At 40.7% G+C, this 14819-nt stretch overlaps 3 protein-coding genes across 3 annotated transcripts; 1 reads left to right on the top strand and 2 right to left on the bottom strand.

Annotated features, from left to right (window-relative positions):
• Positions 1–3756: 3756 nt before the first annotated feature.
• Positions 3757–4322, bottom strand: LOC108130286 (translation initiation factor IF-2). Its single transcript, XM_043211662.2, has one exon. It carries the CDS (start codon positions 4320–4322, stop codon positions 3876–3878), a length of 447 nt encoding a protein of 148 aa, XP_043067597.1. The 3' UTR covers positions 3757–3875.
• A 2662-nt stretch (positions 4323–6984) lies between these two features.
• On the bottom strand, positions 6985–7792 carry LOC138926665 (keratin, type II cytoskeletal 2 epidermal). Its single transcript, XM_070281584.1, has one exon. It carries the CDS (start codon positions 7497–7499, stop codon positions 7104–7106), a length of 396 nt encoding a protein of 131 aa, XP_070137685.1. The 5' UTR covers positions 7500–7792; the 3' UTR covers positions 6985–7103.
• A 3282-nt stretch (positions 7793–11074) lies between these two features.
• On the top strand, positions 11075–11649 carry LOC108130441 (keratin-associated protein 6-1). The gene has a single exon (XM_017248858.3). The coding sequence runs from the start codon at positions 11198–11200 to the stop codon at positions 11618–11620; it is 423 nt and encodes a 140-aa protein (XP_017104347.2). The 5' UTR covers positions 11075–11197; the 3' UTR covers positions 11621–11649.
• Positions 11650–14819: the final 3170 nt, after the last annotated feature.

The raw sequence follows: 14819 nt of genomic DNA, 5'->3' as shown, positions 1-14819 counted from the left end.
CCGTTGGCGTTGCGCAAAAACTTTCGCATTACGCATTTGTGTGCAATTTTCAAATTAACAATTGTTAATTTTGCTCTTGTTGCCAGTCCGGCCTTTCTTTTATTTTATTTTATTTTTTTCATTTCTTTTCTATCATGCGGGCGTGTAACAAAACAAAACGCAAAATGAACACCAAAAAAAGTTTAACAAAAAATTACAAATATATAAATTTGACCGTTTGCCTTTTTAAATATCCATTTTTTTGTTGTGCACTGTCCCGACGTCGGTTTTCTTCGTTAATTTTTTATTTTTCTCTTACCAACTTTTTATTGCGTGTTTAGCATAATTTTTTAATAATTACATTTTTGTGTGCTTGACCAAAAAAAATTAAAAAGGAAAAAAAAGGAAGACCAAGACCGGGGAAAAATTCGAAATGAGAAAGAAACTGAGGAATAATAAGCAACAAGCTCTGGAAGGCAAAAGGAAACGAATCGTTTTTGTTGCCATTCGCCTGCCTGCCCGTTGACTGTGGGCAAAAGTTTAACAAAGTTTATTTGCATTACTGACAAACTGTTTAATTAGGGATTTTTTCTTAGATTTCAACAGCGAAAGTTTCTGTGTGTGTGGGTGTGCGCTATCCTGTCGGCCTGCCAGTATTTTTAGCAGAGTGTGTTCCATTGCCGCAAATACAATTAAACGCAAAAAATATATAAAATAAAATCAGCCCTAATCTGGCCAAAGTGCTATTGGCTTTGGCGGTGGAATGGTGGCGGGCTGGCGGTAGGAGTGGCAAAGTGATTTTCCCCCAAACTGAGCTAATTTATTTGATATTCCTGACAGGCACCGAATTAAAGTTTATTTAAACACGGTTCTATTTAATTGGTTTTGCGTAACATACACAAATGCTTCCCTAATTAGAATTTTATCCAAATAATTATTTTTCTAAATATAATCCGTTTTGCGAGGTAATATGATAACATACAACGCGAGTTTTTGCGTTTTTGAAACATTTAATTTACTAATTAATATAATGTGCTTAACAAAATATTTTGTAGTCATGAATATGTTTCCGAATTGGTTTTGGATTTCCGTTTTTTTGGCAGGTTGTAGCTTGGAATTCCAATCAAACACAAAACTTAATCGATAGGAGATAAATGAAGAAGGTATCTACAAAATATACTTCACCTCAAGTAATGGCAATTTTCGCATTTATTGAAGCATAAACTTAAATAAATTGTTTCATTATTTTATGAAATACGAAGCTTGGTTGCCCTCTAAAAATTATTGATAGACAAAACTTCCATTGAAGTATTACAAGCAGTTAACGATAATTGTATTTTCCAGCTGGTAGCCGCATTGTTATTTCATACTAACCGGAATAAACGAAGCATCTGTGGGAATGTCAGCATCTCGGAGCAATGTAGAGCCACAACCACAGAGTGACTCTGACTGGGCAGACTGCTTGGACTGCGGACTATGCGCACTATTCGGACTATGGTATGGACCGTGGACAAGGGACTGCTGGCAATGGACACTAGATGGACAGATGGACAGGCATCCACATTCTGATAGCAACTGTCAGTCACTCAAACAGTCCGTTAACCAGGCAGCCAAGCGTTAGGAGCAGTTTTAGCAGAGCTGTCCAGTCAGTGGCCACCGGACAACAACTGGCCAACAGAATTTCCTCGCATCATTGTAATTGTTAATTACTCTGATATTTATTCCCTCTTTTTATACTACGCGGACAGGACCGCCTTCAGTTCTTCCTTTTAATACGCACGCACGCATCCAGCAAATCGCCAGCTGCTGTTGCCAGTTGCCAGTTGGCAGGATCGTGCATATTTATGCTTTTGGCCACATCTTCTCTTCTGGCCACGAATGAAGCGCTGATTTGGCCGCCACACGCAGCTAACAAGCAATGACCACCCATTCGGCCCACAACACGTCAACACCAAACAACGTCGTCATTCCATTTCGAAGTGGTTGGAATTTCAGCCAGATTGGGTGCTGGGTGTGGGCGTAGAACACTGGAAGGAATGTATATCACATAAAAGCCACTGATCTATTAAAAATATTACATATGATAGATACTAGCCAACTGGCTAGTCCTACATAATTTAAATTTTTAGTATAAAAAGATAATTATATTTACTAATGGTGGTTGTTTATTTATGTTCTCTTTTATGGACTCCATTAAAAATTACCAAACATATTTGGATTGATTTATTATTTTGATTTATGTTTTGTTTTTTTGTGTTACACACATATTTATTTTGAAGGCTCTTCGGAAAACGCCAGAAATTTCTCCGCCTTAAAATGAGAACTAATTACCTCATATAAATTTTTTCAAAGTGTAGCTCTGCCAGAATGAGCCACGTCAAGTGAGTTCACAATTTTTGCGTGCTACCATTTTTCTTCCGCCACTGTCAGCCGCGAGTTTCGTCTTTGTACGAGCGCAGCACGGATTATCCTTGGCATGCAACGCCTTTATCCTGTTTTATTTGTGTTGTGCAGGGGTGCTCGCTCTCTCTGTTTTTTTTTTGGTTATTTTTTTTGCCCGCTGATTTCGCTACTTAATTTTTTTGCCCTTTTTTTTTGCCTGGGTCTGCCTGTCTCTAGGTCTGGGATGATGTCTGTCTCTACCCACTGTGTATCGTCTCGCTTCCGTTCTGGCTGAGCTGATTGGGCGTATTTTGTTATTTTCATGTTGTTCCTGCTACTGGTGCTGGGAGCAGGAGTGCTGCTGTCTGTCAGTCAAGCCAAACGAAGCCAGAAAAGGACGAAGTCTTGGCCATGGTCCTGGCCTGGTCTTTCCCATTCCTCCCCTGCCACCCGCTCGTTTGTTCATTCGCTTTTTTCCCACGTAATTAAAACTTGAAACGCATATGAATTAGAAAATAAAAAAAAAAAAATAAAAATAAAAAAAATAAGAGAAAGGCAAAAGTAGAGAGAGAGCGAAATAAAATACGAGTACGCGACCCGGAATGGAGCCATTTGATGGTACAGAATGACATCCTGTTTCCCGCAGCCTGACATCGTTAACATCGCTGATTAAGTTTTCTTGTCCTGTGCTCTGTCTGCATGTCACTCAACGTGATTTGAAATGAAATTTTTATAATTCCACCATCACCCTTGGGTGAACCCATCCCAGTTAACCCTTTTTAGCCATTGCGCTTATTCGTTTTAATGTTTAACTTTATTGTGTTGACGTTGGCCAACATCGAAAGCAAACAATCTTGGAAGTTGCCAGCAGATGCTTTGCCAAATATTTCATTTTTAAGATATTGTTCTTATGATTAAATAGAAAACTCTCTCAGAGTTGGTATTGTCATTCGGTTTTATTGCAAAGCCACTTCTAAAGACTCCTATTTGACGACGAATCCTTTCCATTCCATCATCGTTTTCTTGTTGACTAGCTTTATCCTGCAACTTGGCCACTGCATTTATCAATGGCAGTACTCAAAAATACTCCACCATTCGCATTTTGCCAAACACACCAAGAAAGCTAAAATCCGGTTAATATATGTATAGAAGTATTAATAGGGCTTCGGCAAAAAAAGATTATACAAGTTATTAAAGTTTAAGCTATCATAAAAGAAGCCTTATTTGATTAATGCATCTGGGTTATATCTCAAAAATATAATGGGTATTTTTTAAAAACTTCATTGTTGCTTTTAAAGTTAATAAAGTAGATCTATGTTAAATTATTCCGATTCATTTACATATAATTTTTATATAAAATGTACAGAGTTTTTATATGTTTGAGCTCTTGTCCTTTTCAAAAATATCTCAGCACTCGTGTTGGGTAATTAGAGCACAGCTCGTGTTGATTTATTAGCAGCCACTGGCTAATCAAGGTCGGATCGTATCACATATGCACATTAAATGAATAACACTTAGCCGAAGAAGCCGAACGGTGGTGGCGGAGGTGGCGGTGGGTAGAAGCCGCCGAAGCCACCTCTGAATCCCCCACGTCCAAAACCTGGCCTGCCAAAGCCACCGCCGCCGCAGCAGCCTCGTCTTCCAAATCCGCGCCCGCCGCCTCCGAAGCCGCCTCGACCGAACCCGCCCCGGCCGAAGCCTCCCCTTCCGAATCCAAATTGCCTGGCCGGGCGTACAGCCGGCATCTCCTGCTGCTCGGCTGCCTGATTTACATCCGCCAAAGTCAGTTGCTGTACATCCGCCTGGGGCTCCACATTGGGATCCGGGCCTGAACTGGGACTGGGATTGGGGCTCGGAATGGGATCTGGGTCTGGGAGAGGCGTCGCCGAGGTACCCGACTCCGCCAGCAGGACCCAAAGTCCTACACTTAGCACTAATAGATTCAAGTGGCAAACGCGCATCGTTCCACAACAGACGTCTTACTCCGGTTAAGTGCGGATCGGCCAGGCTAGGCTCTTTATATAGCTCCGACCCAGAACGGGATGACGGTGAGATTCTAAACGAGTTGAGTGCTGACGACCTTAAACAATTAAATTTCCTGAGCATAATCAACTGGCGAAGAAAATCCCCCGACTTTCGAGAGCCCCGGGGCAGGCAAAAAACAAACAGGCATTATAAACAACTAAGAAAAGATAGAAAAGAAAAAAATAATAGAAAAAATCACTTTTGCGTAGCAAAACAACCTGTTTATAGTTTCACCCACATCATTGTACAACTCGTTTGTTTCTAATTATGTTCTACAAGCTGAGAAGCGTAAAAACACAAAATATCATTGGATTACTTTGAGACCCATCGATATCCAATTAAATAATATTCTTGTGTATAGCATTGTTTTTTGGCTGTTTAAATTCTTGAGAGCCTAGCTCTTTGACGTATTATTTCATAGAATTAAAATATACAAAACAAAGTGGTATAACGCATTAAATTAAATTTCATGATGGCACTTGACAGCTATTTGTGACCTACTAAAAACTACAACTCTTGAAAAAATGGCTGCAAAAATTTAAATAAATTTGAAATGTATATTCCCACAGATGCGTCGACCAAGTCGAGTGTCACTTTTGGATTAAGGAATATCCCGCTTAAACTAATTATTTCTAATATATTATTTCCGATAATGGGCTAATTAATGAGCTTTTAATTGATGACATTTGGTTTCGTTCTTAATGCATAAAGCAATAAAAAAACATTAATTGCATAAACAGACATTAGTTCATTCGTTTTAGGGCATCTTTAATAATCTCACGCAATTATAGACTAAAGACACTTTGGATTTCTTAACACACATTTCAGCTCATTATGAAGGCATAGAGAAAACAGGTTTTTGCAGCTCTTGTAGAAGGGGTGGAGTGTATTCTAATCTCATTAGATATCCACGTACATTTGAGCAATTAAATTTGCAGGCTTCCAATGCTCATTAAGAGGTTTCTTAAGTACAGGCATGCGAATTGTTTACAAGAGGAAGAAGCCGCCTAGAGTACCTTCCCATAACCGAACCGCCCTGATCTCCGCCCCAAAAGCAATACGTATTTATAAGCCATAAATAACGTGTAAACAAAAAGCTGCCACAAAACAACAAGTATACGCCCGGTGGGCCCAAAAACCAGAACCCTAAAGCAGCAGACGCAGCATCTCTCTTGTGGCAACAGCCGCAGCGACACAACAACAACAATAGTAACAGCATCGCGGCCAAATTATAAGGCTATAAAAGGCAATAAAAAAAACTTTGCGATATCAAATTACAACGCCCTCATAAAGTTATAAAAGTTTCAAGCGTATCCAACACACAGCACGTCCCACGCTGTCCCCATCCCTTCATACTTTCTGTGAAACCCCATTTTCCTGATCCCGATTTTCCCATCTCGATTTTCCCTTCTGGGGCCCGGGACAGGCCTAATATTTTCAATAACAAATCAATCAGCTGCGGCTGCTGCCGCGACGGTCAACACGGATAATCAGTTGGAACGGCTTTTCCCTCCTCCGGGAAGGCAAAATGCCAGATGGCTTCGGTGGATGGTCGGTTGCCACAGAAGAAAAGTGGGCGGGTGTGTATTTCGAAGGTGCCGTAGATTTATTGAGACACGATTTCGATAAGAACTGCTTCACCAAAATGGCCAAAAACAAAAAAGCTTCAGAAGTCGAATTATAAATACTCTGTGGATATTTTTTTATGAAGAAAAACTAGAATAATAAATAATGTATATGAAATCACCTTGTTTACTGATTATTTCAGAAATTCATTTAAAATGCTTTCTAAAAAATGCACAAGAAGGCGTATAAGTTCTTGAAAAATTTCATGAAGAATTTTAGTCTGCATTTTATCATCGCCATCGCTGCATAAGAATCCATTAAAGCATAAAAAAATAAAAGTGTCTTCCTTTCATAAAGTTCCAAGTGTATACCATGAAAGTGTAGACTAACAAAGCCCTTTACAAGACTGCGTTCTAGTAACAAGAAATTTTTCACGAGCCAAAAAAAAATGAGATGGGGCGAACGAGAAAAAAAACGAAAACTTTTATCAATGCTGGCGTTTGGCCCTTCTTTGTGGGTGTACGGGTGTGTGTGTCCTTTACACTAAGGTCAAGGGATAACAAAAGGCGTAAATTTAAAGCCGAGTTAATTTTTTAACAATAAAGGGCGCTTGTCAAAGGAGAAATTTTACAGCAAACGTTTAATCTTAAATGACTTTTAGAAGCCGTAGGAGATTGGAAAGTTAGATAGAAAATGCCACTGGCAGCCGACGCTCTTAAGTTTCAATGGATTGCTTTGTTATAAATAAATAAAAAAAATTAATGTAGAACGAGATGAAAACGAATGACTTCAGTGCTGGAAAAAAAATCCCTCTTTATAGCCAATCTTAAAGGGTTTACTTTTGTACTCTTAACCTTAACTCCTGGAAATTAAGCCTTCATATGCACAGTATTTCAGGCTTTAAGATAAATATATTTTCTGTTTCATTAACAATACTAATTTTCTATTTCTACTTTGCACTTTTAAACAATATTTACACAAAAACACTCGTGCCAATCACTGAAAGCCATGGAAATGACAAGGAAATTAAGGGAATCAAATAGCAGAGGAAAATTTATTTCGAACTTAATTAGAACGTGCTTGATTGCACTTTGATTACACATTCTATTTCTAGAGGATTAGGTTTAGTCAGTCACAGATAAAAAATGAATTTAGCCTCGGAAGCCTCCGCCGAAGCCAGGGCCTCCGAAGCCACCTCCAGGGCCTCCAAAGCCACCACCTCCGAAGCCGCCTCCAGGGCGTCCTCCGAATCCACCTCCAGGGCCTCCAAAGCCGCCTCCGAAACCACCTCCAGGGCCTCCTCCGAAGCCACCTCCAGGGCCTCCTCCAAAGCCACCGCCTCCGAAACCACCTCCAGGGCCTCCTCCGAAGCCACCTCCAGGACCTCCAAAGCCTCCTCCGAACTGACGAACTTGACGAACAGCAACCGGAGCCTGGACACCTGCATCCACGGCCAGGAGTTGGGCGGCCGGATCGAATGTAGCAGCCGAAGTTGAGCCGGCGACCAGGAGGACGGCCGCCAGAGTAAGACAAACGAATGTGCGCATTTCAGGAAAACTTCTGCCACTAATCACCACCAAAGTTTCGACGGCTTCTATGAAGACTCTACTCTGTGGCCGGGCAATTTATATGATTTCAAATTTATCGACTGCCGGGCTGGCTTGGTGGCTAGGGGAAGGCGAATAAAGGCAGAAGTGGTTCGACTGGCCGGAACATCAAAGTTGCTAGTGTTTCGCCCACTGAAATGAATACGGCGGACGGAGTGCGATTCGTATTAAATGACTGGCTAAGCGCCGGCAACAATAGTAGCCCAGTAGCCGGTCGCTATAATAATAATAACCAAAACCTATTACGCAACAACATTTGTGAAGCGGTCTGGTGGTCTGGACAAAGTATAAACAAAGTTTTGGCAAACACCCCAATGAGAAGTGGTCCCTCAGCTGGATAGGCTTTCTCCCCAAAACGTCTCGACGAGTATTCAAATTTGCAAAACATTCAAGTTTTCTGACTACGCAACACGACAGAGCAAATCAAAACAGATCGATAGAAAAGTGGGTAAGTGCTCAAGGGAAGCACCAGTCTAAGTGGCTTCTCCATCATCTTTCATCTGTCCGATTTCGTAAGGGTTTCGGAGCAGGGGTTTTGGTGTTACTATTGCCATTTGTTTCAAATCATAGTGTAAGCAATCGACGCAACTGGTTGTTATTCAAAAGTCATCAATGACTCGAGACAGTGACGCATCTTCGTGTCTGAGCGACTGACAGTGGCTTGGGTTCTAATCTTTCAAGTGGTTCTTGGTAGTATTTATAAAATAAATATCTGGAAATGAAACCAGTCCAACTAGAAATGTTTGAGAGCTTTTGGGAAATTCCCTATTGGGATTTCGGATTTAGTGTTTCCGAGAATATTCCGAGAATAATATAAGCTTATATTATTGAAAATCAGACAGTAAACAACATAGCTTCCAAGGTTGTAGTCTCAGTACTCCTGCTTCGAGTTCTTGGCCACACTTTTTAAACTTAAAAGTATCTTGAACTACCTTCCTTATTTACAAGATAGCTTCCATTTGCAGTTAATCCATTAACTAGTCCCACTTTCAAAAGAAATAAGTAACGATAAAGTTTCAAACTTTTTAATTCAATTATGGAGTCAAAGAGGACATTTAAAAAATCTGCGACAACTCCCACTGATTTGCCCCATTGGACGGCCATCCGTCAATTGCCTACCATCGCCATTGGCAGGCCAACACGTCTAGAGTAAATGACAAGACTGCCTGGCCTACGTTTCTCACAACATCATAGACATCATCTGTCCAGGGAACTATGAAACTTTGGCTTGAACTTTTCAAGAAGTAATAAGCTCAATGCAAGCAGGAAAATGTTAAGAACTTTTAAGCCAGACTTTCAGAAAGTAGGGAGTACAGCCATTTTGGGTAGAATAAAAAAGTAAAAATATTATAACGTTTGAAGCTTAGTTTAAAGTAAAACGTAATACGTATTTTACGCCTTTATTGGCCACAAAAATGTTTTCTAAATGTTTTCGCACAACATGCTCTCAAATTAGAGCTCTAATATTATTAGCTTTCAAAGCCTTAAAAAGTTTACAATTTACCAGTCTTCATAATGTATGCATTATTTTTTATATGCAAACAACTTTTATAATGAAAAGGACCCTCTAAAAAATTTATTTTAATACTATTAGCAAATATACTCAACTTGTCTGTCCATGTAGGCTTTAATTTCATTGAAAGTAAAATAATATTCCGTCGCATAAATAAGTGGCAACCGGTCCACAAACCTACCTCTAAAAAATAGTAAATTAGTTGAAAAGCACCTGGAAAACTGGCCAAATGGCTGGCGCCAATGTAAATTAGTAATTTTACTAATCGCCAACCAGTTTGCCAAAACGTGGCAGGGCTGCAAAGTAAATGTTTGTGTGGCCTGGCATTTTTAGTAGCCGAAAGTTTTTGCTAGATTATGACAATCGCCGTCAAAATACTTCTTTTGTCGGACCGGCGTTCAGGTTCAGTTGAGAAAAAAATGCATTTTTAATTTATGCCGTGTCTGAAGAGCTTTTTTTTCTCTATTTTTTATTTCAGCATCTCCCGGTGAAAATTTATGCGGAAGTTTACGCCATCCAGTGGATTTTGGGGGATTGTAGGAGGAACTCCGGCTCGGGCCCGGGCTCGACTTGGTCTGGGAATGTTAAATCACAAAATGTGCATCATTTTGACGTTGACAACGTTAATTGACCCAGTTTTCTGGACTGGCTAAAAGCGTTTAAATTTGAATAAGCAAATTTGGGCAGCGAAATGGAGACGGGTTACAATTTATAGAAAAGGGGGGAAATGGTGAAATTTAGCCATTCGCCATCGCGTTTTGCATAAATGAATTAAAACGCCGCAGCTTAGAGTTTGGATTAGGCTTTGGATTCGGATTTGGCTATAGCGAATAACACATGCGGCAAAACCGCAATAAACCAATTGAGAGCTATTCAAGCCGGCTATAGAGCCATCGAGCATTGTTAATGGCCGGCCCGCGCTCATAAAACAAACAGCCAAAGCCAAACAGAAACAAACAGGCAAACAATCAAGCAAACCGGAGAGCAGGAGCTGCCACCGCGGTGCACCGGAGCTGGAGCTGGCAAGCCAACAAACTGGCAAACTCGCAAACTGGCAAACTGGCCGAACTCGGCAAACAACAAGAGCGCCAACAAACAGCAATTCACACTTACGCACCTCCAACTTGGAGGCGGTGCTTATGACGTCTGCCCAATGTCTGGGAATGGTAATGGGAGTGGGAAACTCTAGCTGCTAAATGCGAATGGGCGAATGGGATTGAAAACGGCAATGGAAGTGGTCGTCGTTGTGGTACTGGTACTATCCCCTAACCCCCACACCCCGAAACCCGGACTGGGATCCGGTCAATAACATAACTTACCTTCAAATGAAATTAACACATTTAGTCGGCTTACCTGACCGCAGGAGTTGGTCTAGGGATGGTAACCATCAAATCGGATAATTTGAAGCGTTGGTTTTCGTTGCTTTCAAGTAGAAACTAATTTTACTATTGGGTAAGTACTTTGGAAAATAAATTTCTGCTTTTATTAGTGCTGGAAATGAGATGGAAAAGAATATTCCTCTATAGTAAAACCTTAAAGACTTAAATAACTAATTATGTTAATATTATGTTAATTTAATTTAATAATTAAACACTTCACTATAAAATTTGTATATAAATAACAAAACATAATTTAATTTTTGCAATATTTTTTGTTAGATATTTCATCTCTAAATGAACGTGAAATGTTTTGCTCTTTAAACTGCCAGGTACTGCCATTCAATTTCATGAACGCCATTTAGCGTAGCCACCAAAAATGACCAGCCGTATGAATTGGCTTTTTGTTTTTTTCGGTGGTGGAGGGAGGGTCGCAATTGTGGGCAACTGCGGGCACCTTACACATATTTTAATAGTTTGTTTTATGGCATTTACATTAGCATCTAATTTCTGCTAACAAGCGGCCGCAAACAAACAGTCGAAGCAGTGCGGAAAAATGCGAAACAAAAGTTTCTATTTTATGCCCAAAGTTCTAGGCTATAAAGACACCGGTCGAGAGATGGCCAGGTCACAGTTTCGAACGCAGCAGCCAAAAGGCAGCACGGAGTAGCCACGTAGCACCGGAATACCCCATAAAGACACTGATAAAGTCAAGCGACCGGCAACCAGTTCAAGGAGCCATAAGGATAATGCGTAGCTGGCTTTTATTTGGATTATATGCGCTGCTAATCGCCGCAACAGTTGGCCAACCGCTGCAGCAAAATGAGCAGGACTCCACCAATAGAGAAAATGTTGAAGAGGAGCGGGGAGAGCGAGTGACCCGCCAAATTGGCTATCCGTTTTTGGGTGGCTATGGAGGATACGGAGGATATGGTGGATACGGAGGTTATGGTAGCTATGGAGGCTACGGAGGTTACGGGGGCTATGGCGCTGGCATACGCTCCCCTTATTATCCTTACGGCAATCTCTACGGCTCCGGCGGCTTGGGACTGACGGGCAGCGGATATTATGGTCGTCCTTACGGTTATGGCTATGGCTATAATATTGGATATCCGCTCATTGGCGGCTTTGGTGCCACCGCCGGCGGCTTCTATGGTGGTGCAGGATTGTAACTATTTGTTTAAGTGGCTTTTAAAAATAAAAAAAAATACAAAAAATAGAAAACCCATTGGTGTATCGGTGTAAAGTGCAAACTGAGCGACTGGTGGCCGCAAAAGATACAGATCACATGCGGATTAGAATACAAAAATAGGTTTATATTCAAAACCCGATTTTATTTTTAAAGGTTATAGTTTTGAAACAAGCACAAAGTACTTAAATGTAAGGGAAACTCAATTGGTAACTACCACAGTAATGTATTTATTTTCTTCATGTCCTGAGCTCCTTTGACATGCTCCCTCTGCAATTCAGGACGATTATCGCTTTCATTCATTAAAATCTGATGCGGTGTACCTCATTATTTGCTCAGCTTAATGCTAACAAGAGGTCACTCCTGCACTCTGTTTGCCTCCAGCTGCGGGAAAAGCTTAAGCAAATAGCAGCCAGCTTTGTGGACACCGAGTCGAGTGTATGGGAGACAGGTGGAGATGGTTTCTTTTAGATTTTAATTGCCGATAGTGTAAGCTACAGTCCCATACACTTTACACTCACAGTCCGTTCAAGCGAAGTGTCCTAGTGCTGTTTAATTAGTGTGTGTGACTTTCAAACAACTTGCCTTGCGTACATTGCGCATACGCCACGTTGCACCCACACCCACTCGATCGGTGTAGGCAAACACACATTCAGACTGCAACTTGGGCAAACAGAAACAAAAAACTACAAGCAACAGGATGTTAAAAGAAAGTTGAAAATGTCCGATGCCCTAACAAGCTACGTGAGCTTGAGATATTATTTCAATTAGAAATCCTGACAAGCGAAAACCCTAAAAAACGCCTTGAGTATAAAAGAAAGCTACATTTTCAGTCATTTTCACAAGGCAGTTTATTAAATACCTTATTTAATTATCATTTTCCCTTGAAATTAATTTAATGAATTGAACCAAGTTTACTCTTTTCATTAAAGTCTCATTTCACCATTTACAAAAACATGTTATTGAAATAATTATAGTTGGTAATAATAACCAACGAATATAATTTTCTGAATTTCACTGAAAATGAAATTAAAATTTAACAAAAAAGAACACAGAACTACAGAACACGGAAACGTCAATGGTATAAAAGTCCAGAAATTTCGTGTTATTACTATTTGTTTCTATGGTGAATTTCATATATTTTTAAATATGAAAACATGAATATTTATTTGGGAATATATTTTTACAGGGAATATTATGAAAAGATTTATTTTAATATTTTTTTCATAAAACAAAATATGTCCGAAAAAGCTATATTGAAAGAAAATCTGATGGTGCAGCTAATATACCTTATAAACAAAAAGAAAAACTCACCGTTTGACAACTTGGCTTTGACAATCCGTCGACAAATACGGAATATACCCAGCGGCTTTCAACCAGAGTCCAGTGGACTCTGATTGCGCTTCCACTTGAAGCCGATTATCTTTTAATGTCTCTGCGGGCAGTCGCCCACGGATGTCGGGGAGCACTGAATAGACATAGACACGCCGGGCCATTCATTGAATTGTGCTGCTTTTTATGCACTCGCAAATGCCATTCAGTGGATTTCGCTTTTGATTTTGCCAACTCTTTGCAATTGCACTATGAACTGCTGTTGCTTTTTCTGTTGCAGACGCTGTGTTTAAAATGGCAATCAGATAACACCTTCCTATTCGCCATATTCAGGTCCGTTTTACCATTCAAAGCTGAATGGGGAAAGCCGGAAGAGGGGATGGAAGCCGCTGAAAACTCATATATATATTTGCTTTTTATGCGTAGTTGGTCAGGCGATGCGAAGAAGTGAGGGCGTGCACCCTTATCCTCCATAGCCCATCGCCCATATGTACCTACATTCACTAAACTGAAACAACGTGCCTCACTGACTGACTGACTGAGTCAGTGGGCCAAATGGGTTGTCGGTTGGCATAAGCTTTATACATTTTTACGCTTTGTGGCCTCCGCTCTATGTGTGTATATTTGCATGTGTATCAGCTCAAAGTAGCGTGAAATAAAAAACGTCGACACTTGAGGCCGAAGCCTTTGAGTGCTGTGAATGTGCATGAGTATATGCGTCCGTGTTGAAGCGTTAAAATAAAATTAAAAAAAAAAGGAAACTAAAAGACCAAATGAAAATAAAGAATATAGAACTAGTCGATGGCCAGCAAAAGCACAACATCCACAACCGCAGTCCAGTGGAAAGCACTCGGTGCGGAAAATGAAATCTCTCTGGTGTGTTCTAGGATCTGTCCATCAAGCTGGACCCTAAGAAAAGTACACCAAAGACCTCGACCGATGCCCCGATAAGGCAAAGATGGCACTGCCAAAATACGGTCTTAGATAGCTGTCAAAATATGATGGGCAGAAAGGGATTTGAATTTCAACTCTTCACAACTTTTACTGAAAAAATTTTATATTACATTTTAGAACAAAGTATGAAATACTTTAGTCGACGTTTATTTTTTATTATTTTCAGTGTAAGACTAATTGGAGAAAGGGTAAAAGCTCCGAGCTACAAGGTACAGGTGAGGCTGCGGTCGAGCCGCAACTGAAATACCTTCGCACCCTTTCATCAGCAAAGTGGCCGAGCAACAGTTGCGCCTAGTTTTCAAAAGGACCCCGGCCAAAAGGATAGCTCAAGCCCCAATCCCCGGCCAGGCCGCAAGCGCCTAGCCAAACAGTTTAAAGCGCATTAAACTTATCTGATAGGATGACGAACAGTGTCTACATACACAACTTGGAGCTGTTGCTGCGATAAGAGCCACTTTGCCTATCAATGCATTTTAAACGAGACGCTCGTAAGCCCCTGCCACACCCTAAAACTAATGACAAATTAATATTAACAAAGCAATCTGGTGATGTCGCTGCTGTTCCTGCTCCTGCTTAGGTCGCTCCCCGGGAAACCCAAACAACATAAACAAATGCCAAAGGCAGGGCAACTGATTTGCCTGGAATGTTACTTAATTGGAACTTAATGTGCCTCGAATTGTTTACAAACACGAGCCGCCCACCACCGGGGAGGGGACCAGGAACCGTTCTTCCTGTGCAGGAGAATGGCAAAAGGACAACGGGACGATCCTTGGACAAACGTCCCTAAGATAAAGCAAAGTGGCGACAGCTTTGAGCAACACTTCAAAATGAGACCCGAGCGGGGTGAAAGAAAAATGCGTTTTAAAGTGACACTTGATGTAGGTAATGTGACAGCG

This window comes from Drosophila bipectinata, chromosome 3R (assembly GCF_030179905.1).
Source record: "Drosophila bipectinata strain 14024-0381.07 chromosome 3R, DbipHiC1v2, whole genome shotgun sequence".
Lineage (NCBI taxonomy): Eukaryota > Metazoa > Arthropoda > Insecta > Diptera > Drosophilidae > Drosophila > Drosophila bipectinata.
Note: the sequence above shows the minus strand (reverse complement) of the source record. Positions and strands in the feature narration are given on the sequence as shown.